Source organism: Spermophilus citellus (assembly GCF_964194105.1).
Source record: "Spermophilus citellus genome assembly, chromosome: 5".
Classification (NCBI taxonomy): Eukaryota; Metazoa; Chordata; class Mammalia; order Rodentia; family Sciuridae; genus Spermophilus; species Spermophilus citellus.
In genome coordinates, this window is record NC_138186.1 from 169,688,513 (window position 1) to 169,712,619 (window position 24,107).

At 35.2% G+C, this 24,107-nt stretch overlaps 1 protein-coding gene across 4 annotated transcripts in view; it reads left to right on the plus strand.

Moving 5' to 3' along the window:
• Positions 1-24,107, plus strand: part of QKI (QKI, KH domain containing RNA binding) — a 134,202-nt gene that overhangs the window by 105,364 nt on the left and 4,731 nt on the right. Inside the window, exons 5-7 of one of the 4 annotated variants that reach the window (XR_014021952.1) lie at positions 16,462-16,549; positions 17,889-18,188; positions 20,143-20,996. Coding sequence is in view for 3 of the 4 variants with exons in the window: in XM_081294237.1 (XP_081150363.1) it covers positions 16,462-16,549; positions 17,889-18,188; positions 20,922-20,996 (463 nt within the window). In the remaining variant the exon portion in view is untranslated. The other 3 variants (XM_081294237.1, XM_081294238.1, XM_081294239.1) reach the window with 3 other exon arrangements.

The following is a 24,107-nucleotide window of genomic DNA, read 5'->3' on the forward strand; positions in this document are numbered from 1 at the left end:
GAATGAGTTGTGTTGTATGTAAATACTTTCAGAAAGAGCTGCCCCTTTGTCTCAAAAGAATTGGGTTTTAGTGGAATAACTTTTCCTGAGAACGAGCTCCTCTCATACCTAAGGTGCTGAGCATCCCTTGAGCTTAAGACACTTCTGGGGACAGCAATGCTGGTGGTCGTTCTTTCATTGATGGTTTATACCTGCCCTCCAGAAAAAACACTCAGAGTGAAGCTTAAGTATTTAAAATTTTGAAACTCTCATTCTCTCATAAGTTAAATAATGAATAGGGGATGTTAGCATTTTTAAGATACAAGTTATAGTTTGATAAGAAAAATAATAATTTGCCTATTGCTTATCATAGTGGCCTGAAAATGTAGATGTATCTTTCTAAAATATACCAGAAGATTCAAGTGTATAAGGGAGAATGGTTGTTTAATTGAATTGAGAATGGGTAAAATAAATACTTTTTAAGTACAACGAACACATTTTTGTTTATATATTAGTCTTCACTGATTACTGTGCAATTAATTATACATCCATGTCATTTGATCTAAATCCTGTAGTAGATTCCTATTGAACAATTGATAAAACTTGTCTAGTGACAGATAAGATCCTAGAACTCCATACAGTATAGAATACAGAGACCATCAGAAAAGTGCTTCCCACAACCCTCTGAATTTGTGTGTAGTTCCTTGGAATCGAATTGACACAGCTGCTTTTGCTGTGGGTGAACCCCTGGTGAATGTGTTCTGCTTTAGAAAATATCAGGAGAAAAGCACTTACAGAAATTGGAATGTGCCAATGAATTTTATCTTGCAGAGAAGGTCCCTCTAAATAAAATTCACTCCTGTCTGTGGCTTTTTATGCTCCATCCCCTATTTAATTGTGCTCTACATTAGGACAACAACATTTTTTCCAACTGGAATCTTCACAGATAATTAAAAGTACCATTTCTTCTATAGCTGTCCATACAACAGATGTATGACACAGCATCTGTTATAAGACTAGTCAGTCAATACTGTGCATAATTATATGTTACTGAATCGACTGCATTAACTCTTTTTATTGTCTGTCTTATCCATATTCTTGTTGTGACAATCATTCAGGCTTCTTAAAACCAGCAGAGTTTTTCCTATATGTCGGAATTTTGTATTTTGAAGCCCCTTGGTGATATGTCTTGTTCATGATAATTGTGAACAGCTCTCAAAAAGAGACTTTGAATAACATCCTTTTCTTCACTCTTGTAAGGATTTATTGAAGGACAGCTTTTTTCATCGAAAGGGTTTGTTGAGATTGACAAAGTTTAGATGGCTTATAACTCTAAATTTCATGTTACAAATATAAAATAGAGGACTGGGGCATAGACAAATGTTTGTAGTTTATATAGAGAGTTTTCTGTTTTTAACTTTACATTTTTTGCACTTTCAGAATTTTCATACTGAATTTATTATACAGTATTTTATAATTGTTTAAACCTGTTAATTCTTAAATAATAACATTTATACCCCATAATTAAGCTCCTCACTGGCTGGCATATTACATTATTATTTTTTTTGTTTATTTGTTTTGTTTTTTTACCAAATATGTGGAGTTTGTGTAGATACTCTAAAGTACATATTTTAGAAATTTTTTTAAAAATTATTTTTATAATTAGAAAAATAGGTGAGCGATTTCTCATTGTATCTTCTTTAGTTCAATTATTTTCATGCATCCCTTTAATTTGTTTGCATGCCCTTCTGATGGTTGGTAAGTAGCATCATGTTCTTTATATATAGGCGAAATATTTCTGATCTATTCATCTTGTACTCATGTGTTTGATACAAAATTGGCAGAAATGTGAAGAAAACCAGATGTTACTTAATGTATTTGGTTTTTCTTAACTCTTGTATTTTACTGTGACAACTTTTCAAATGTTTTTAGTGTTTGGGTGTTTTTATTAAAATTAATCAGTAAACGTTATAACATTTATGTAGTATGTTAGTGATTCAGATGAGCATATTAAGATTGCTTCAGGTTGACTTATTTGACAGCTCCTGTTACACCTTGATTCTCTTCTGTAGTTTTGAAACTGGATTTTTAAGTTTTAGTTTAAAAAACGACTCTTTATTTATCCTGCTTATCACTGGTAAGACAGAATTCTTTATTCATACTGCCAAATTATAAGATAAGTAGGTGTATTTTGTTTATTATTCTCTTATGATGCCTTTGTAAAAAATTCAATCTTTAAATCAAAGTATGAAAGTATCTATTGAATTGTTTTTAGTTATACCTTTAAATTGACACAGCAGTTTAGTAATCTTCTTTATACTATTGTATAATGTCTGTGGAAAGTAGCAAATTCGTGAATGTGCAAACTTTGTGACATTAATGTTTTATGAATTCTCCTGGAAAGATTATAATGTGCTCAGTTTAAATACTTGATTACTGAATTTAGCTGTGGAGATTAAAAGAAGCACTAAATGGCTGTGGAAAATAATTTACTTCAGAAACCTCTATTGAGAAACTTGTATTTACAAGACTTCACTATGTCTAGAGTTTGTCTAGCATTCTGGTGCTTTGAACAATTTCAGACTACAGTGAAAGAATAATAAATTGCACTCCTTAAATACACTGTCGTGTCTTTTTAGTTTCTGTAGTTTCTTAAGTGGGTGTATATTAATATGCAGTAGTAGCACTGCTTCACTGCTGTTCACAGTCTCTTCAACGGTTGCATTCTTTTTTTAAGTCTACACATAACTGTTTTAATAGAGTGTTTCAAGCACGTGCTAAGTGCATTGAACAAATATTCATATAACATATACCAGGAATCTCCGTATACTTTTCAAAGTTAAACTGTGCACTCTGTTCTGCAATAAATGAAGAGGTATGCTCCTGTTATAATGTTGTCAGAACTAATATTAAGGTTACTTTCTTCTACATAAATTTTAGTAGTCAAACTTTATAGGAAAATTCTAAATACAATACTGTAAAACAGGTTATAAAAACAGTTGAATTACGTCTAACTCTGGAACCAGAGCAATTTCCTTTCTTTTCACCACTAACAAATTGTTTCTTAAATGCTCACACCAGCTATTTAAAGCACAAGCTATCCCAACAAAAAGTTGCTTAACCTTGGTTAACCTTGGAGCGCTGGTAACATTTTAACCAATAGTGGTCAGCCAGTGTGAGTGTAACTCTCTGAATTCATTGATTTTTTTTTTTTTTTTTTTTAATGTTAGATGAATACCCATGTTTTCTGTGAATGCATTTGACAAGGTAGGGACCAAACTCAGTTTCTCCTCCTGTATTCTCACAACACAGAATACTTGTGTGACCTTTGGTCAGCACAACCTGTGGAGATTTCTCCTCACTAGCATCCAGTTCATTTTGGTACTGGATTCTCCAAGAGATCCCAGCCAGATGTCCTCTGATTCAGTTCAGTTCTGACATCATCTTCCTAGAGATAGCCTCAGACTCTACAGGTCAAAGGCTCAGTCCCTCACTTAGGTAACAGTCACAAGGAGGAGGTTGTTGCCTATACCTCAAACCAGCCATCTGTCAATAAGGTTCCCCACAATTCCATCTTCGACTTTGATTAATTTGAATCTATAAAACAAACTGAACAGATAATAGGAGAAAATACATACAGACTTATTAATATTCAGCACAGGGAAGTTTGCAAAAAGTATGAAACTCAAGGAAACCTCAGAGGATTGAGCCTTAACTACCTTTTTCATAGGGGCAACGGGAGTGGAAACTGAAGGCAATTTTAGAGAAAAAGTAAAAAAGATTTTAGGGGACATGAATGGGCCTAAGTAACAATAGTAGGTTAGGACAGAGTTCTGAGGATGGTGTCAACTCTAGCCTTTCTCCTTTGGGAAATTTGACCTTTAGGTCAGTAGGGGAAAAAAATTAAATAAAGCCCCTTTCCTGGGGTTGGGGGTGTGGCTCAAGTGATAAAACATTCGCCTGGCATGTGTGGGGGTGCTGAGTTCGATCCTCAGCACCACATAAAAATAAAGATGTTGTGTCCACCGAAAACTGAAAAATAAATATTAAAAAATTCTCTTCCCCCTCCCCCCCCAAAAAAAAACCAAAAAAGCCCCTTTCCTGCATTTGGGGAGGGAAATATAGGGCAAGCGACTTGGGGCTAGGAAGCAGATCCACAGAGACCTTGTTTCTGCTTCAGTTCAAAGCATTCAGGGTGCCAGAGTTGTATGACAAGTTATCATTTTCTGAGCTCCAGCACCACAGAAATTGCAGGAGCCATAAAATGAATTCTGTACCTTTTGTGTAGTCATATACTTTGGAAAACTTTTCGGGATACAGTTGACAGTTTTTGGAATAAAAAGGAAGGGAGGTGGATGAGATGCAGTTCTTCTTGTTATTTATTCCAATGAAATAACCCCAAACATGATGAGTAATTTGTAGCAGTATTTTTTTTTTTTTATAAAAGCAAAAGGTGAATGTTAACCAGTAGGAAATTCATTCGACTACAGTTTCAACTTGGAGTTCCATGAACATTTAGAATATTTTACCAGCACCCCACAGATAAAGTTGGCTTTACCACTTCAACCATCACATACATCTCTTCACTGGCATTGTAATTATCCTGGCTTGGGCTGATTTTCTGTGTTGCTTGGATTAGGAACCTCTAACTACCTGCCTTTCATCTTAACCTTTCTTGATATTCTTCATTGTGGAGCCAAAATGGTGCTTCTAAAAATACAAACCTAATCCTGACTGTCTTCAAGTTAAGATGAGTGACTTCTGGAGTGCACCCCTTACCTGGAGCCTGGCTTTCAATGATTTTTTACCTCACAGCCTCTTTATCTTGCATTCCAGATTCTGAATTTTTAAGCATGATTCTCTTCTTGAGACCACCCCTTTCTGTCCTTCCCTTAGCTCTCCTTTGGGTCTCAGACTGGTCACCCAAGGTGGGGCTTGGTTCTCTTGCAGTGTGTTCCAAGGAAGTTCCTATCATCTTTGTTTCATTTATGAAATTATTTAGTCCTCCATCTTCTCTTCCTTGATGAGTTCTCAGGAGAGTAGCAGACTTTATCTGTTTGCTAGTTAAAGCATATCCTAAAAAAACAGTATTTTAGTAAAAATCTGTGACAAATGCAATAATTTTTAATATTTATATGGAAAGTTTTGATAGCTTGTTTCATATACACACACACATTTGTAACCATTTAAAGGAAAAGTCCCCTTTATAATAAAAATCTAGATAGGAATAAAAGTGTTAAATTTTCCTAGAGTAGTAGATTATGAATAACATTTAAAATTAATACATGAAGCTCCTGGTTTGGAATGACGATGCCTGAGTCCAGTTGTAAGTCCAGATTGACTAATAAGAGTTTTCTTCGTTTTACTCCCTGGATATAGTCTCCTAAACAGAATTAAGATGCTTCTTTTATGACTTCAGAATTTTACTATCACTGTTTTCTTCCTCTGTGGATGGCATATCATTGATACATTTTTTCCAAAATAAAGTAGTTTTGTATATGTGTAAAACAGTCTGAGGCAGGTAACTCTCTTCCTTGATCTCAACTGGTACCCCAGGGAATTCCTTGGCAACCCTGGTATACATACCAGTTTCTCAGTCCTTTTGTGAACCTTTTATGTCTTAAACCTCACCCAAACCTTGAGGTCGCCCGTCTGTCGCCCATGGCTTAGAAGTTTCATCACCTCTTTATTATAAGTGTCCTTGGATTCTTATAGGGCTTTCCACATTTATCATTTTCTCAATACTTTCCAATTTTTGTTTCTACTGATGATTGTATGTTATTTTAAATTCATAGGCTCATTGTTGTCATGTTAACAAATATGTTGCAATTATTAATATTCATAAAATTCAAAATACAAGTTAACACAGGACCCAAACCCAAAATGATGCTGATAAAATCACCTTGGTTCAGGAGTTTGGTAAATGTTGATGGAGTTCAGAGTTCTTTAAGTAAAGGAACTTCTTACACATATCACTTCTCTCTAAAGTAAGGAATGGTGTACATTAGCAGAGTTGTTTAGGAATTTCTTAGTTTTAATTTTAGAATTGACTCTTTTTCCTAGCAGTCAAATCCTATTTTCACTATTATGCTTACGTTGAAATTGATTATTTAGATTGCTATGTATTGGTTCCCATTTAAGGAGGAACATTCATTGGCAGTTTAGTTCAGAAGTAAAATTATTTTCATCCCTAAAGGAATGTGTTGTTTACATTCCAAGTTTATTGTTATTTGATTCTTGAAGTATAACTAGACAAACCTTGTTTCATAGCTTTTGTGGGCTAGCTAAGCAAAAATGAGTATTTAAGTGATTTATTAATATAGTATACAAATTATTTTTTTAATTTTACTCTTAAAGTATAGTCAATGGAAGAACTGTCATATACTTTATAAATTGTTAAGAAAATTAAATGAAACAAGAAAGGCAGAATTCTTTATAAAGCATAAACAATTTAAAATACAGACTTCTATTTAAATCCTAGAGAGGTCTTTTGTAAAAAAAAAAAAAAAAAAAAAAAAAAGTTTAATTACCTTAATTTTTTTCTGACCCAAAGTTTCAGCAGTTGAGAACAAGTAGCAGCAGTGCAGAAGACCTAGTCTTGTCTAACTTTACTGTTGTTGAATGCTATCTGTCATAGAGGTCAGATACCTTTAACATGAGGAAATATCATTTTTCTTTCCTTCCTTTTTTCTGCTTTGATTTGACTTTGAGGTTTAGTGTTTCTTTTATTTATTGAAGCAATACCTTTAAATATCTTATGAAACAACCAATAAAAGTTAATAAATATCAATCAAACAACCTTAGTTATCTCAGTTGTGACCACAGTGACTGCAAAATAGTTTGGATGTAAGTAAAACTAGCAGTGATGGCTTCAAACTGCAGCAAATGCCAAACGACTATCTTTCTGTCTTCTTTTGATCCTCAAAATTGTGCTTGATGGCCCAGAGGTCTCATATGTCTCCTAGGGAAGATGGGTTACTTGGCATAGACCCTATAAGAGGAGGAAATGATGCAGCATTGTTACCCTGAAGTCCTGCAGGGGCATTTGGAGTGAATGCAGAGTTTTATAACAGATCTTCATGGGGGAAGCTAGTACTCAACCCCCTGAAATTGAATGTAGCAGTCTTTGCATGTTTACCCCCTTAAGCCTTCAAGAGAAGGAGTCCACAGTTAGTTATCCTCTTAAGGCTACTCCTTTTCTTGTGTGTTTTCATTTGGTGTTTACTGCTCTCTGCAAACTTCCTGTCATAGTCCCAATTACAAATTTGCTCTACCTCTCTCCCTTCACTAGATGATAAACCTTGACTATAAGGACTATATTTTATTCGTTACACCTGATTTAAGTACCAAGTGATTGGCCTTGGTACTTAAAATAGTTTTCAGTATTAAAAAATTTTTTTATTTCCTGTAGACCCAGTGCAGAACATATTAATTTAATACAGTCTTACTTTTCAGATCTTTTTTCTTCTCGAAGCTATTTATTTTATTGACAGTTTATATTCAATGCCAGTCATTTCCATAGCATGAGAAACTACCATGAACGAAAGCACAAATACACAAACATAATGTACAATCTGAATAGATGTATAGTGTTCTAGTATGAAGCAACAGAGAGTGTTCATTCAAACACAGTAGCTTCAGATCTGTTTGATCTGGTTGTTCCATGTAGATATCTAATGATGAGGGCAAATGACTTTGATTATCAAGACTGCTTTGGCCATATTAGATACTGACAATGTAAGCATCAGTGTGCAACCATACAAACAAAGATTTCAGGGAGTGCCTTTTTTTTTTTTTTAAGAAGATTTCTGTGTATCCAGGCAGTTATAAAAGGTTTACCAAGATTCAGACCCACCTTTAGGCTTAGGACCAGGTTCTAACTGTCTAAAAATATTGACTGATAGGAAAAGTGTTACACATATTTTTTAAAAAAGTAATTATGGAAAAATTATAAAAGTTTTTGTGAATTTAATGCAAGTTACCTTCTAATCTTCACTTTCTGAGTGCTTGATTTATAGTTCTGGCTCCTTCACATAGTTCTTTCTAATTTCAAGATTTGCGATTTTACCTTCCAAACAGATTGGACAGACGTAAAAATAAAAAGCAGCATTTTGAAATTAGTTGAGATTAGTGCAGTTGTACTCTTTGGAACCAATTTAGCTAAATGAATCTGGCACTCAATGAAAACAGGAGATGGAAGATACCTACTGTTTGCAGGGATACGCAAGATTTACTCATGATGCCTAGATTTGGGGTGGATTTTAATCCATGGTTGCCTGGGCACATGTCAGTTACTACATAAAAGTTCAAACACAATGTCAAATGGAATGGAAAAAACTGCAATGGAAAAAACAAGTTTAGTTCCAGCTTAACAATGTAAAACTAGAGTATATTGGCATTAAATTAGTATTGCTGAAACAGTACATTGATGATGTATACCTGGAAGTTCCTTCCCTATTCTATGGGCTTACAAATTTAATGAACTAAATGCAAACTGAATCTCCATTGCACATTCTATCCTTTATCTCTAGATGAAACTCTATTTTTTTGTTTTCAAGTTAAGAGTTTTAAGTGTCATATTTCTTATGCTGCATTCAAGGAAACCTTTCCCAATTTTGGATGTTGTCCCTGTTTAATCTTACACATGAAGCTCTGGCAAATTTAATATTGGCACCCTTCACATGTACTTCAAATCAAATGTGAAATTCTCAGCATTTCCTTTGCAATAAAATAAGGTGTGGAATTGGTAAATTTGATGCAAACCTACTTCTTCCTTGACATTTGGACATCTAGTTTCCATTTGGGCTGTGTTTGGATGATGGGGAAGTAGAGACTTTTCTTGGCCTGAATCTCTTAATAGTAGAGATGTAGACAAAAGATCAGGATCATAGGAGACTAACAAAAGGACTGGAGACTTAACTCAGTGGTAAAGCAACCCTGGGTTCAATCTTCAGTAGGAAGTAAGAAAAAAGCAAGTGTCATGGCAGCTGTAGGTTTAAATAAATCTGCGTGGGTATAGGATTGCTGCTAGAAGCAGCAGACCTACTTTGGCCCTGACCACCATCACTTAGCTCACGTTTACTCCATTGGTGTGCAGTGCATCTCATTGGGTACTAGGAGCCAGGAAGGCTCTGGGAGGGTGCAGGCCAGGGCCCTTGCAGATCCTTGTCAGGCAGGTTCTGCCGCCTGCACACCAATCTCCATCACTGCACACAGACTTTTTTAAAATTTTTGCCTCTCCCGCACCTCTCATAAGATCATTATTTTGTGGTTTCTATTCTTGTTATTATCTACTATAAAACTATAAGACTCTTGAACTGCTAATTAGTATTCTGTGTCCTGCCTTTATCGGCCAACCATACTGCCTAATAATAGCTACCTAATATACAATCAACTTTAGAGGTCTTTTTAGCTACAAACTAATTGGCTCTTTAATGTTAGTATGTACCCTGAATTGTTGATCAACTTTCAGAATTTTATCATCCATATTAAGTGTACAGTAAAATCACAATTTGTAAATATCACTCTGTACACTGCATTGGACAAAATAAGTGCTTATTATTGGGACATGGCTTTTCCTTGCTGAGATCTTTATTGCTTTTAAACAAGTAGGTCCCTTTTAAATGGACCTGTTTATATCTTGTTGAAGAAAGGCAGAACATACTACCCTGAGATAAAAATGTTTGTTTTACATAGTTTAAATGAAGGATACAGCACGTATGTGGGAGTTTTGAGTGTTAAATTTATTTATTTATTTAAAGTGACTCACTTTCTGTGTATTTTGTCTTTGTTTATCCTGTGGCATGTTCTTGCTCCTAAATCAGGTATGGGCAATTAAGTGAGAGATAATACAATGGAAAATATAAAAAGATAAGGGAGACTTATTTTTCTCTTACTGTGTGTCTCATCCTTTGACCTCTGCATCTGCCCATGGAAAGCAGTCTTTGCATATTAGTTATACTGAGTGTATTTTACACAGGCAATCAGGCTTGTTGCCTGCTGGGAACAAGGCTCTCTACCTGGCCAAGCAACTCTGACTTGGAGCTTCACACTGCCTATATCATTCACAGTGTTGGGAAGTCCTCTGATGCTCTTGAGTCTGTGAACTGCCTCCTTTGTGTTGGATTTAGCACAGTATCTATGTGATAGTAAGGTTTTCATCAGTCATCTCAATACCTAAAGAAAAAAGATAATAGGAAGGCACAGGAATCAAGGAAACTAAATGATTTAAAAGGAATCACACACAGGTGTGCATGATCAACAAAGAAAAGTACACATAGACTTGTCATGATGAGGATTGGATAAGAGGAATGACGTTGGCATGGCCATAAATGCCTATCTAAGAAATGTAGTTTGCATGAGGTGGTGATGGAGATGAGAACCTCTTACCTTCCCTATCAGGAAAACAGATGCTCTTTGACACGGATTTGGAAATTCCAGGAAGAGAGGGGAAATAAGAGAGGTTGGAGCTGTTATTGCTCTTAGACATTTGGAGAAAGTGCAGTGCTGAGTTGAAACAGAAACCTCTGACATGGAGCTGATCAGCTGATACTGGAACCTGCAGGCACTCAGAAGTGGATGCTGACCGGCTGGTGCTGGTAGATCATGGGTGCAAAGGGCTACATAGTGAAGCCAGGTCTCCAGTGCTGAGTGGAGAGACCACTACCTGTGGCAGGGACAGAGATAGGAGGAGCTTCTCATGGAAGAGGTGTTGTCCCTTCTCCCCCATCCAGCTCTTAAGACTAGCTTTATCTATCACTGTGTCTCATTTGAAAGACTCACAGAAAACTAACTGGCAAAGAAGAAATAGTTTGAGTCTTACAAGCATTTGAAAGCATATGGTGGATTACTTGAAGCTTAATACTACTGTATTGTTTCAGAGAAAATTTTTGAAAATTGAGAGCATAATTTGTCTACTAGTTTTATAGGGTAAGTTAGAATAAGTCAGCTCCAGATTCAAGTCCAGATTCAACTCCTGACCTCAACTTAGGAGTTTAAAATAGGTATTTCAGACCTAACCTTTCAGAACAACTTTTGATTCTGCATCATTCTTTCACCTTTTCATCTCATTAAATGGAACCAGCATCCACTTTAGTGCTTAAACCAGAGACTTGAAACATCATTCTTTAATTTTTCCTTTTTCCTTACTCCTGCAACCAGATGATCATCAAACTTCTGTTTCCTGCACTGTGTCAACTCTATGACCAGTCTCGTCCTCTAACAGAATGAGCCTTTACAGCTGGTTACATCACTCTTCTCTTTAAAACCCTTTATTTAAATTTAAGTCAGTTGAGTTCTCTTCTCTAGCTGGCAGGGCAAATGAAGGTGTTGATTGGCATTAAAATTTTGATAATGTGGACCCTCTGATTCTCTACTAGTTTGTTTATTCAACTCTTATTTTGCCAAGTGAATTATTCGTGTATTTTGGGGTTTGAAAAACGTCTTTTACCTGTTCAAATTTATTTTAAAAGGGGGGGGGGTAAAATAAACAGTATGGATTAATGAAATCCATGAAGCATTATTGTATGTAGGCATAGTGGGGAAAGTCTGCGCTCTGGGAGAGGAATGCCCTTGGAGCTGTTGAAAGGCAGAACATACAGGATGCTTCTCTAGATGAGAACCTGCCTAACTTGGTGGCTGAAATCCACCAGGTCTATTCTGAGGGACTATGACTTTTGAGTAATGAAAAACACTGCAAACAAGCCTGCTAATACAAGTAAATTTCCTTGAATGGTAAGCTGGAGAGTAACAGGCTTTTCTTGTAAGCAGTGTTTCAAAAAATTTTTTGGTAGAGTTTTTATTATCTGAGAATATTTATACACTTATTTTTCAACTCTATAATTAACATTGTAAGATTATATTTTTATGTATACTTAAAAGATCTTAAAATACTAAATAAACATGATTTTCTTTATTTCTAATGTGAGATCTTTGATGAATTCAAAAGATACTTCTAGGTAAAGGCTTTGGAGTAGGTATAATATAATGGTTAAATCTGTGGATTTTGAATGTTGTTATTATTTGGAAGCTAGTGTGACCTTGATGTAACTTTGGATAAGCTACCTCATCTCCAAGCCTCAGGAATAATATAGTACCAGTACCTTAGTTTTATTATTAAGTATTAATTATTCGTGTATTTTTGGGTTTGAAGAACCTCTTTATCTTATCTCTAAATGATCTGATATCTGGTTCTAATAAAGTTGAACAGCATATAAATTGCTTCACCTGAAAATGTTAACGCTCTGTTACTCTTATGTAGTGTTAAACATGGCCTGTTTCTATTACTGCAATGTGCATAAATTTAAATATATATTAACACACATCCATAAATGTGACATCCATAATTGCAAACACCCCAAAATTCAAAATGGTATGTTTACCCTGCCTTTAGACACCCCATCCCAATAGTATACAGATGAGATTATAGGAATGTTGCTCCCCAGCCCTGCTGGGGGTGTTATATAATCTCTGTTATATTGTCTTTCTGCAAGTCTGAAAAAAAAATGAATTCTTAAGAAGCTACTCAGATACTTCAGGTTTTAGGTATTAACAAGAGTTTGTTATGTTTTGAATTGTTTTTTAAAAGTCAAGGTGTGCCAGGCATGGTGGTGCATGCCTGTAATACCAGAGACTCCTAGGCTGAGGCTGAGGAGTATCACAAGTTCAAGGCCATCCTCAATAGCTTAGTAAGGCCCTAAGCAAATAAGTGAAACTCTGTCTCCAAAAATAAATAAGTAAAGGTGTTATCATGATGTTTTCCCATGCACTTCATCAAACCTGTGACCCAGCAACTTCATTACTAGGTATTTATCCTTTGTAAATGAATAGATTACTCCCTTCCCCGAAAATCTTGTACAAAAATTACCATACTGGCTTCAATTCACAGTATACAAAAACTGGAAATACACAGATGTCTAGAGAGCAGAAGACAGGATAAACAGAGTACTGCCTAGCCCTGGAAACAAATGAACTGCGGGTGCTGCAGCAGTAGGGTGAGTGTCTTTCGACACTGTGTGGGAAAGAAGTGGGACAGAAAATCGCATGTAATTCCATTCTCTTGAGATTCTAGAATAGGCAAACTGAATTGTGGTGTGAGAGAAGCAGGTGGGTGATAGGTATTTAAGGCACAAAGGATTTGATTGGTAGAAATGTCCCATCTCTTGATGTACATTCATCAAAAATGATCCAGTGTTATACTTAAGACTTCAGGATTTCACTGCACATATAAATTATATCTAAAGTTTTAAGTGATTTCAAAATATGGGACAAAGTTATGAGAGTGCAGGTAATCACTTGAATTCAGCATTGAAAAATATGATTTTATGACCTTATCTTAGTTATGTAAGAGTGGCTTCATTTGTTACAAGTGAAAAAGTCAGTGTTGCATTTTTAGATATGCTGATCCCTGACAGGATTCTATAAAATCCATTGCAGAATGTCCAGAGGTAAAATATGCAGCCTCAGGATGTCTCATCTGATCAGTTGTTTTCTTGGAGAGAAGTCTAACATCTGGCTGATAGAAGCTCTGGAGCTTCTGCCTGTAGTCAAGCTTAGTAGCAAGTTTTCTTATCTGAACTTGAACTTGAAAGAGGTAGCACACACATCCAGTTGTGTTCAGGTAGTTACAGATGCCTACTTTCTGTCAAAAACAAGACAGAAAAGTTGAAATCATCAATTCTTTGTGAACTTAATTCTATAATGAACTTGATTGTCTTCTGAGGCACACAGAATCTCATGCTCTGTGAATACCAGTGGTGGTGGTAGCCTGAGTGGTGGGTGTGGTAAAGAGCAAGGGTGAAGCCCATCCTGGAGTGACAGCATCTGGGTTCAAATTCCAGCTCTGCCAGCTAAACCCATTGCTTTTCTGGAAGGCATTAGTGTAGCCTGCCGCCGTAGCCCTGGCCCAGCATAACATAAATCGCTGCCAGCCAGGGACAACATTATGGCAGATGACACCGGACACCTCTTAGTGAAGGCTTGGCTACTCTGATTTTTATTCTCCTCTTGAAGTGATCTCTGTTCTATGTGAGTGTCCTGCACACTGCAGAAGGCAGGCACACATGCATCCGCTGGCGGTGCATGCATGTGCATTTCTTCCATCAGCATTCTCTTTGGCTTTCTGCTGTGTTTGACACTGAATTACCACCTCATGAGTAGTTTTGTCATTCAAAAGAAGCAGTTCCATTTAAACATGTTTTCAATTTCCTGTTCTTTCCAAAGAAGACTCTTTTGTATCTTTCTGTTTTTGATGGAGGTAAATTTGCCCTCTTTTTGCTGACACTTTCAAACTTGGGCCTCTTCTTTCTCACACTGGATGGGAGGTATAACTACTGCTGCCTTGGGGGGGAAAATGTATATAGAGTATAATACGTAATGCTTGTATTCTTTAATTATGGCATGCAGATTTATTTGAACCAATTTGATAAACTTTAAAGATTAATAGTTTTTCATGAACAAGTTTAAGATGTTTTATAATGAATTGCAAATTCTTCCCTTTTATTTTTAACCAGTAATTTCTGTGTCTTTCAAAGAAATCCTATTCACTTTTTGTTTTCATTCATCTTTATGCATATTGATGGGGTCAAGGAATAGTGATCCCACATGTGCAAGTGTCATCTTGCGAAGTACTCTACTGGAAGCAGACTTGTAAATTAGGAGTGGCCTTGATATTTTCATCATCTTTTTTCTTTAATTCTCTGTGGTTTGTTAAAAGCCCATTCAGCAGTTATGTTTGCTACAAATTATAGCATATGTATATTCACTAATGCCCAAGATCTTTGTATCATTATCTGTGTAACAGAAAAGGAGGAGGCCAAAAAGCTTTCACTTGTCCTCATTCTGCCCCTTTTTTTAATCTGAGAGAAACAAGCTTATTCTGAAAAATATGTCATCGGGTCATTTTTTTTTTTAATATATTAAATCCTGAGAATGTGGTGGGGGGAAGGCACTTAGTTTTATCCTTATCACCATTTTTAGGGACAGACTTTAGAGATGGATCTTCATCTACTGCTTCCTTTTGCTATGGCTAAAGTTTATCCTCTTGGACTTTGACATTTGGGATTTGGAATTAAAGATTTCTCACATCTGTCATTTAAGACAGTGACCATGGGTTTAGCCAGTTATAAATAAGAAATAGGCTCTGTTTTAGGGGGATGTACTTCAGAGGTGGTGATGTTCAGCAGACTGATTCAGGACAGAAACAGTCTAGGGATGGCCCCATGAGAAAATAGCATTGATTGGATTTTGTTGGATAGGTAGGATTTGGAAACGGGGGAGTAGAATGACATGAAAAGAAGCATTGGCAGTAAAAGAATTTGCACAAATGAGTGACAAGAGGGAGTGATCTGGTTTGACTTTTAATATTGGGCAAGTATGTGAAATTATAGATAGAAGATTAATAGGTTTAACTTTAGGTGGTAGTTTGGGGCCAGATCATAGGTAACTCAAACCTTATATTTTTAGATAATAAGAAACTGAAAGGGTTTGAGACATGAGATTGTTGAGAAACATTGACAATTGTGTTTGGGGCTATTTTTCTGACCCCTGAGTATAATTTGGGTATACAGATTTAGTAACTGTCCCACCATTAATAGATTATTCAAACTTGGGCCTCTTCTTTCTCACACTGGAAAAAGAAAAAAGATGATGAAAATATCAAGGCCACTCCTAATTTACAAATAAGTACTGTATTAATAATGACTTGAACAAGGTCAACAATAGTTAATGGAAGCTGGGCATGGTGGCGCACAACGCCTGTAATCCCAGTGGCTTGGGGGGCTGAAGCAGGAGGATCACAAGTTCGAAGCCAACCTCAGTAACAGCGAGGCACTAAGCAACTCAATGAGACCGTATCTCTAAATAAAATACAAAATAGGGCTGGGGAAGTGGCTCAGTGGTCGAGTGCCCCTGAGTTCAATCCCCAGTACCCCCCTACCCCCCAAAAAAGTTAATGGAAGGGTAGAAAGAAGCCAAGGTAAAATAAAGTGGCCAAATGTTTTGATGATCAGAGATGATCTGATTTTATGTCTGTCTTTGTGACATAGTTTTTATTAGTGCCCTTTTTAGCTTTGGAAATGTTTCCTGGTTGGGAAAGTAAGTCATGTGGCAACCCTAAAGATAGTGTTTTCTTTTGCAGTGCTGGGGATCTGTATTTCTTTTAATGAACATATCTGAGTTTTGGAATATTCATTAAAGAAAACATACTATATTTGATTTTTGTCTCACATTTTTATTTATTTCCATTTCAAGGCAGCCACTGGCCATTGAGAATGTCTTATGTAGCCACATGCCACCCCTGAGGAAATAGGCTTTAGAATGTAAGAACCTTAGGATTCCCAGGTCCCAGGTTTTCGTTTGTTTCCTCCTGATTGAAGTAGGTCACTATAGTCACATGGTATCTGATTTAAGGCTTGTGTGTAGATCTAGCTATGTTGTTTGTGGAAAGTCTAAATGCTTACTGCTCTTGTGTTCTTCCACACACAGGCAGAAGGAGAAGACAGCCTGAAGAAGATGCAGCTGATGGAGCTTGCGATTCTGAATGGCACCTACAGAGATGCCAACATTAAATCACGTAAGGATGAGACTGAGGTCTAGGGTTGTAGCTGTCTCTGTTGTTTTGTCTACAGACTTCTTTTCACAGCATAACACATGAGCAATTAAACTGAAGAATTGAAGTAATTGTGTCATTGAACAGGGGAGCAACAGTCCTATTTTTAATGCTTTCATGAATTACTATCCTCTCTTGATTTTATTGTATGCCAGCATATCGAAGCTTTAGGTTTGTAAATACTTCTTTATTTTTCTGATGACATTTTGATATCTAAATTCAAGAAATTTCCTGTTCTGTACAGCTTCAAGGCCTCCAGTTTATTTTGTTGTATTTATGCACAATACAAGACTTTGAAAGCTTTTTTAGAAGTTAAAGTGTTACTGGATGAATGACCCTTCTGTTGAGTACTTTCCTGTCCCTTTGCTTGCATGTTCCCCCTCCTCCAGTGTTTTTCCCTGTTGAGTTCACACGTGAGTTCACAGAGATCAGTGGGTGGTGATAACTATTTCCAGTCTTCTATTTTTTTTCTTAGACATCTGTGCATGATTTTAAAAGCTATGAGGATTTCTTTTTTAAATTTAAAATGAAATTTATATTTTGAGATAATCTAATGGTCACACATCATATAAGCATAATATTATTTTTCATTTACTAATGATTTTAAGAAATAAATTTTAAAGTCCTTGCCAACTTTCTAACATCTAGGCGACTCATTGAGTTTAGAAGTGTAATTATTTTACAAGTGGTAATTTGTAATTGACTTTAATTTATGCATGAGAATGTGAGCGTATCATTAATGTCATGAAGTTAGGATCTTTTTATATTGTTTTTTTTTTCTAAGAAGTTAACTATCAGTGCTTCAGGATATACATATAATCATCTAGTGGTTACTGGTCTGACTTAATACAATGAAAATTATTCTTTCTTTTAATTTGAAACTGAAGTTACACTTACAAAATATACCAAAACTGTTTCTGTGGACTCCAAATTACAAATTTTTTTTTAACATCTTTTAATGCAAATGTTTTCTTGTGCTTCTGCATGCACCTTTAGTTTCAAGAAATCTTAAAAAGCAGATATATCAAATATCTAAACTAAATATAACATTTTATTTCATTCATTTTTTTACAGTGGCTTTTAATTTTTGCACATTTGTTCTTAATCACATTGGGAAAGGGAAAGCTGATTGCGTTTGATTGGTGTGCTTTGGCATTTTGTGTGATCAGTGCATGTACTAATGATTTCCTTTTATTTTTCTTCTTTCCTGCTTTTTTCTTTCTTTTTCCTACTCCTCTCTCATTTTCCCATATTTTATACTGCTGTCCCTGTATTTCTTCCTGAATTTCTTTGCTTACTGTAGCAGCCCTTGCCTTTTCTCTTGCAGCAACAGCCCAGGCTGCTCCAAGGATCATAACTGGGCCTGCGCCTGTCCTCCCACCAGCTGCCCTGCGTACTCCTACGCCAGCTGGCCCTACCATAATGCCTTTGATCAGACAAATACAGACCGCTGTCATGCCAAACGGAACTCCTCACCCAACTGCTGCAATAGTCCCTCCAGGGCCCGAGGCTGGGTTGATCTACACACCCTATGAATACCCTTACACGTTGGCACCAGCTACATCAATCCTTGAGTACCCTATTGAACCCAGTGGTGTTTTAGGTAAGTTCTTCTCCCTGGTGGTCAGTGATATTCTTCATACATTTTGTTGCCCAGACTTAGAAATGATTTTAACAGTTTTAGAGAAGCGTTTCTGCCCCTTTTAAGGGTTCCCCTGTTAAGTAACTGCACCCAAGTTTGTTCAGATTCACTTGATAACTCAAATTCGTTTGTTTGGGTAAATTTGCAATGTACATCTTAAACAAAAAATAAATAACTTTCACATCTGACATTGCTAGAATTGTTCTTGAGTTTTATTTAGGTTTCACCCAATTGTCCTAATGCCTTTATCAGCTCCTCCTTCTGGAGTTAGATTTCTTTTGACTCATGGGTTTCTTTAATGGCTAGTTAACTTCTAAACTTACCCATGAAAGTATTTTGAGATTTTTATGAAATTTATATTATTGGGTGCTAAGTATTTGTGATCACTTTAAATGGGACCATGTTATTGGTTGCAATCTTAACTGAACTTTGAATTTTTTGTCTTTTGAAGTCCTAAGATGAAACATGAGACAGCTTTCAGTACAGTTTGGAATAAATGAGTAAATATGCAGTTACTGAATTCAGATTCACACTGGAGGCAAAAATTAAGGTCATACTGTAAACGCTTGGTTTTTACATGAACATGAACAAAAAGTGGTGTGCTCGAAAAAGACATTACTGATGCCTTTTTTTTATAGAGTGGATTGAAATGCCAGTCATGCCTGATATTTCAGCCCATTGACTTGCTGGATGAAGGACTAGAACACAGCAGCTGTTCTAGCACGACCAGTCAGTGTGGGACAGCTGTTTCCACGCAGCCCTTTTGTTTCACCAGACAGAATCTGAACACTTTCTTTCCTGAATTGTATATGACTTGGTGCTGCATGCATGCTGTTGACTTTTAGGACTTTGTTCTTTTAAAGTTTTATTTTTCCCAAGCATTAATATTGATTTATAAAAATTTGAAAATCTTTAATGAACCCGGATATTAAGATTTAAGCTCGAAAATTCATTGTTCAATTAAAGAAAGTCACAATGCTCTGTATGTTATCTGTGTGTGTGCATGCACTCAGGTGCCTTTTGTTTTATGAACAAATACATTTTATTGTACATGTTTTCTGTCTAAATCATTGTATAAAGTAATTACAGGTCAGAATTATACCACAGAATATTGATGAGAGGCTTGTTTCTGTTGCACATTTCTTGAACATTTTTAAAATAACATGTAACCTATAACCTTATTTAAGTTTTCCTTTCTATTAATACTCTCTCCTGTGGCCCCATGCATGCTCCTTCCCCCTATAAATCCTCTCTGCTGCACCCACAGCATCTGTTCCCGAGGAGTTAGGACCCTTAATTTTCTGTAGGGCTGAGGCTCTTAGCCACCAGCTACTGTTCCAGGACTTTTGAGTCCAAGATCTCCCTAGTTTTGCCATGTAGTATTACACTTGTATACAACTAGTTTATCCAAGATGAAAAAGGGGGTGATGGACCAGTTTACTGCTTAGAAACAGCAAGAGGCACTGCTGTAAACTTTGTTTCTTATTATAAACTAACATGCTTGTGTTTCCATTGGGAAATTTTTCATTGTTAAGACCCACTTATTAGACTGGCAAAATTAAGAGCAAAATACAGAGATACTTATTTGGCATTCAAAAGGTGATTAATAACATGCACCAAATTAGGAGGGGGCTATCATAATCAGTGTTATTTATTGCTTTGCTACCTAAGCAGTAAAACATGATATTGACCCCTACGAGAATAGAGGGGATTATTATAAATTACCAAGTTACAATAAATTTGCACACAGATAACATGCATGCTTATATAGCAAATCTCACATTAAACAATTTTAAAATAAGCAGTGCCTTTCAAAACAGATGCAGACATGTGTGTTGGTGGTAGTGAGGAGATTGGTATTAGCATCAAATCTTCATTGATGACTAATTTTTAATTCCCTTCCTTTTATCTTTAGGTATGGCTTTCCCAGCGAAAGGCTAAGAATTCAAGATCGGTCTTAACTGAACCCTCATCAGATCTGAATTTAACAAATGCTTAGTCTCAGCAGCCTCCGGGGAAAAAGCTTAGCCTAGCAGTCAGTGGCTTACTTGCACTTTTTGCACATAGATATAAAGTAAAACCATGTTATTAATTTGGTTTAGTCTGTAATATGACAAAGTAACGGTAATTTATAAAGGAGTGTATAGTAGTGTACTGACTGCTAAGTGTACTATACTGTTTGCTTTACTAATCACCTAATTCATTGCAGTTCATACTTATTGACTCAAAGTTTTAAACCACAATCTGTAGGCTTTAAGAATTGCTTTTAAACCTTTTTAAATAATAAACTCTGGAAGTGGTCTTAAGGTTAGCAAATAATTGTCAGTATTAAACATGGCATTATTTAAGTAGTCCTGCTGCAAGAAAGGCACTTCAGTGAATATGTGACTAGTAAAGCTCAAATATGTTTGGATCTAATAGAGTTCACGAAATACTGTAACTTGGGGATTGTAAATGAATGGATAAAATAGGTTAAGGCCAACATGTTTGAAATGAATGCAATATTGATAGATGCATATATATGTGACATATAATGGTTAATTTTAAAACTACTGTGCCTTAACGTGTTTCTTAAAACAAACTTTTGTAGTAAATGAACATTTGAAAGAAATCCATTTTGATAAACCTGCTGTTAATGTTTTTCCCCCTTCTGTATGTTTTCTAACTTTGTCTTGGTAATTGCAATTTAACTAGGTGCGGTGGCTACTAAAGTTCGAAGGCACGATATGCGTGTCCATCCTTACCAAAGGATTGTGACCGCAGACCGAGGTTAGTTTAGTTCTGCAGTTCTTGTTTATAAGAAATGCGTTGGATGTCCATAAAATTTGCAACACCACACCTGATAGAAAAATGTAACTGCTTACCTGTACACTGTTTCTTTTCCTTTTCTAAATTCGTTTATAATAATTGACAAACTTAAGGGTTGGGTTTTTTTTTTTTCTCCCTTTGTATTTTAACTTATTAAATCTTCTATTCCTATTACTATGATTTATTTCTACTAAAACATAAATTAATCAATTTGGGGAACTATTACATTTTTATTTTGCCTTAACTATTTTTCATTAATAACTTTTGCTAAAATTTACCTTTTAATCATTCTGAAATTTTGGGTTGGTATTGCAAAATGAATTGAATGGATGGTGCTTTAATGAGAGAAGTAAAGGAATATATGCCTCCTGTGTACTTTTGGAGAAAACTGAAGATTTAGTTTCCATTTCTCTTTGTAATAAAACACTTGAGCCACTGTATAAACATGAGGGTATACATGTCAAGTATTTAGCTGAAATCAACAAAGTCAGGACTGTGAAGATAACTTTCATGTAGTTGGATTTTTTTTTTTAATAAATTAGAAAATCAGCTCCCTCTTATTCTTACATTTTCTTGCCAAAATGGATCCTTTGATTTTTGTCATTTGCTGCTAAAATATTATTTGAAGGTAGATGATCTCCTCAAGTTCTGTGGTGTGTGAGATCCAGCTTTTGGATATCCTTTTGGACTGACCTGTGACTGGAAAATAAGTCTTCATTTTTCTCCTTTGAACATTTGTAATTTGTGTCCTATATTTGCCCTTGGACCCTTTTATAAATTATTTATGCTTATGGAGAAGTGATATTTTCGGTTTATTGACATTGAATGGTTTTTGTTTTTTCATCAAAAGATAGGGAAACCCAAGCATGGTTGAAAAGCATCTTCAGAACTCATTCTGTTAGAACACATTTATTACTAATTAAATGGGTTAAAGACTCTTAATATTATTAGGGGAAAGTGAGGAATTTATACTCCATTTGTACATCCTCTATCAATTTGATAAGACAAATATAGACCACTATCATACCAAACAGAACTCCTCACCCAACTGCTGCAATAGTACCTCCAGGGCCCAAGACTGGGTTGATCTACCTAGTGCTTCATGGTTACCTGGAGTACTAATGATAAATACAGGACATAGTTGTTGTCTACATTAGAAATACAAGATTTTTCCAGTGACCTTGATGACATTTATTTAGCATCACAATAATGAGAGACCCTTATAAACTTTTAATGAATATAATTTGTAGTGATTTTTCAATGAACTCTGAGTAGTAGACTCCAAGTTCAGTGATTATCTATGAAGATAGTGCTCCTTTTTAAAGAAGTATTTTCATTTAAGATTTTTCTATCCCTGTATGCCCTTCTTTCAGAGACTTGTCTTAATTTTAACACAGTAATTATTGGTTTATTTATTACTCCAATGCCTTCAGATAGTTGAAAATATTAGAGGAATATTTTATTAAGTATTTGGAAAACAACAACACATTCCATGCATGGCTCTTTTGTAGTGATGTGTATTTTGATTAATTTTGCTACTTTCAAAATGCAATGTCAGCAAACCGAAATGCTTTTTTTTTTTTTTTTTTTAATAGTAACAATATTCATTCATTCTTACTATCACCATGTGCACTCTTTGGGTCTAAGGGAGATGTCTGAAGCCTTCACTTAAATTATTTTATTATACTACTGTTTTCTCTATTTTTGAGGTTTTTTTTTTATTTTTAAAAGTATTTTGAAGAGAACTTATTATAAGCATTTTGGATGAAAGAAAACTCAGCCCTTGAACATATAACCATGTAATTCTATATGATCATTTAGAGTACTATGTGATAGACAAATATCTAGTTCTTTACTAAAAATAAACCCACCTCTATAAATATTTCAAAACTAAATTTAAAGCCTTTAAGACCAAGTGACTTTTTAGTTGTAATGAACTATATAAATGGTTTTGCACAGTTGACATACCTGTGTGTACTGTATGAGACCAGGACTTGGCAGAGGATATATTTTAGGTGTACTGGTATATATAAATGGTAGTTTGCTTTTTTTTCTACTCCACAGCCCCCACAATCAGAAATTTTTCTGAATAATGATTTTACAAAAACCATTACTTACATAATTTGGATAAGCTTAAACCATTTTAATCAGAATTTTAAGTAATATCTAAAATGCTTTAAAATTCATATTTTGGAATACCTGTGAAAAAGTAGTGTGACTACATCATATTAAATATTTATTTTCTCCTTTGATTTTTGGAAGACCAGTTCTGAAAATATTAAATAAAATTCTACTTTTTAAGACATTCAGGGAAGATTTGGTCACTATGATGATACCATATTTTTGTAGTATTTATAAACTATCCTAAATGATAGACTATAGTGGAAACATTTTCCTCATATGAAGGTAAATCAGTCCATCATAGAGATCATTTAAACTCTGTGAACTTTATGCCTGCTGGGTTTCAATTTATGAAGTGGCACAGAATCTTAACTTTGCACTGAGTATCTTTTCATTCATATCTCCTCTGCCTTAGTCACAATGGCAACAGTACAGAAAATTCTATCAAACCTCAGAATATAGTAGAAATAATTAAGCTGTTGAATATGAGTCTTAAAAATCATACTACTGTTAAGTGGACCAAGTTTGGTGAAGCAGAATGTGACAGAGGTTGGTTAAGGAAGGAACAACTCAAGGACATTGGGAATGATAACTTTTCCACTTGAGAACTACTTTGTTTTACTGTAATTTAAAAAAAAAAACAAAAAACTTTTTTTTGTTCTTTTTGTTATTTTGCAAAAGAAAATAGTATTTACAGGTGGCTTCTTTTAAAATATAAAAATATAAAGCAGGAATGTATATGAAATGTCAGATTTTATTGTATTTGCAGAGTATTAGCTTTGAAATTGAATAAAGAAAGCTGTTTGTAGATTTAAAATGCCTTATTGGTATCAATTAGAAATTTCTTCTATTTTTTGATGTACTTAGAGCTCTTTGAGGTATAGAATTTTAAATGGCAGGATTTTACAGTGTTTACATGCAAGTGCATTTTATAAGTGTTCTATATGTGTA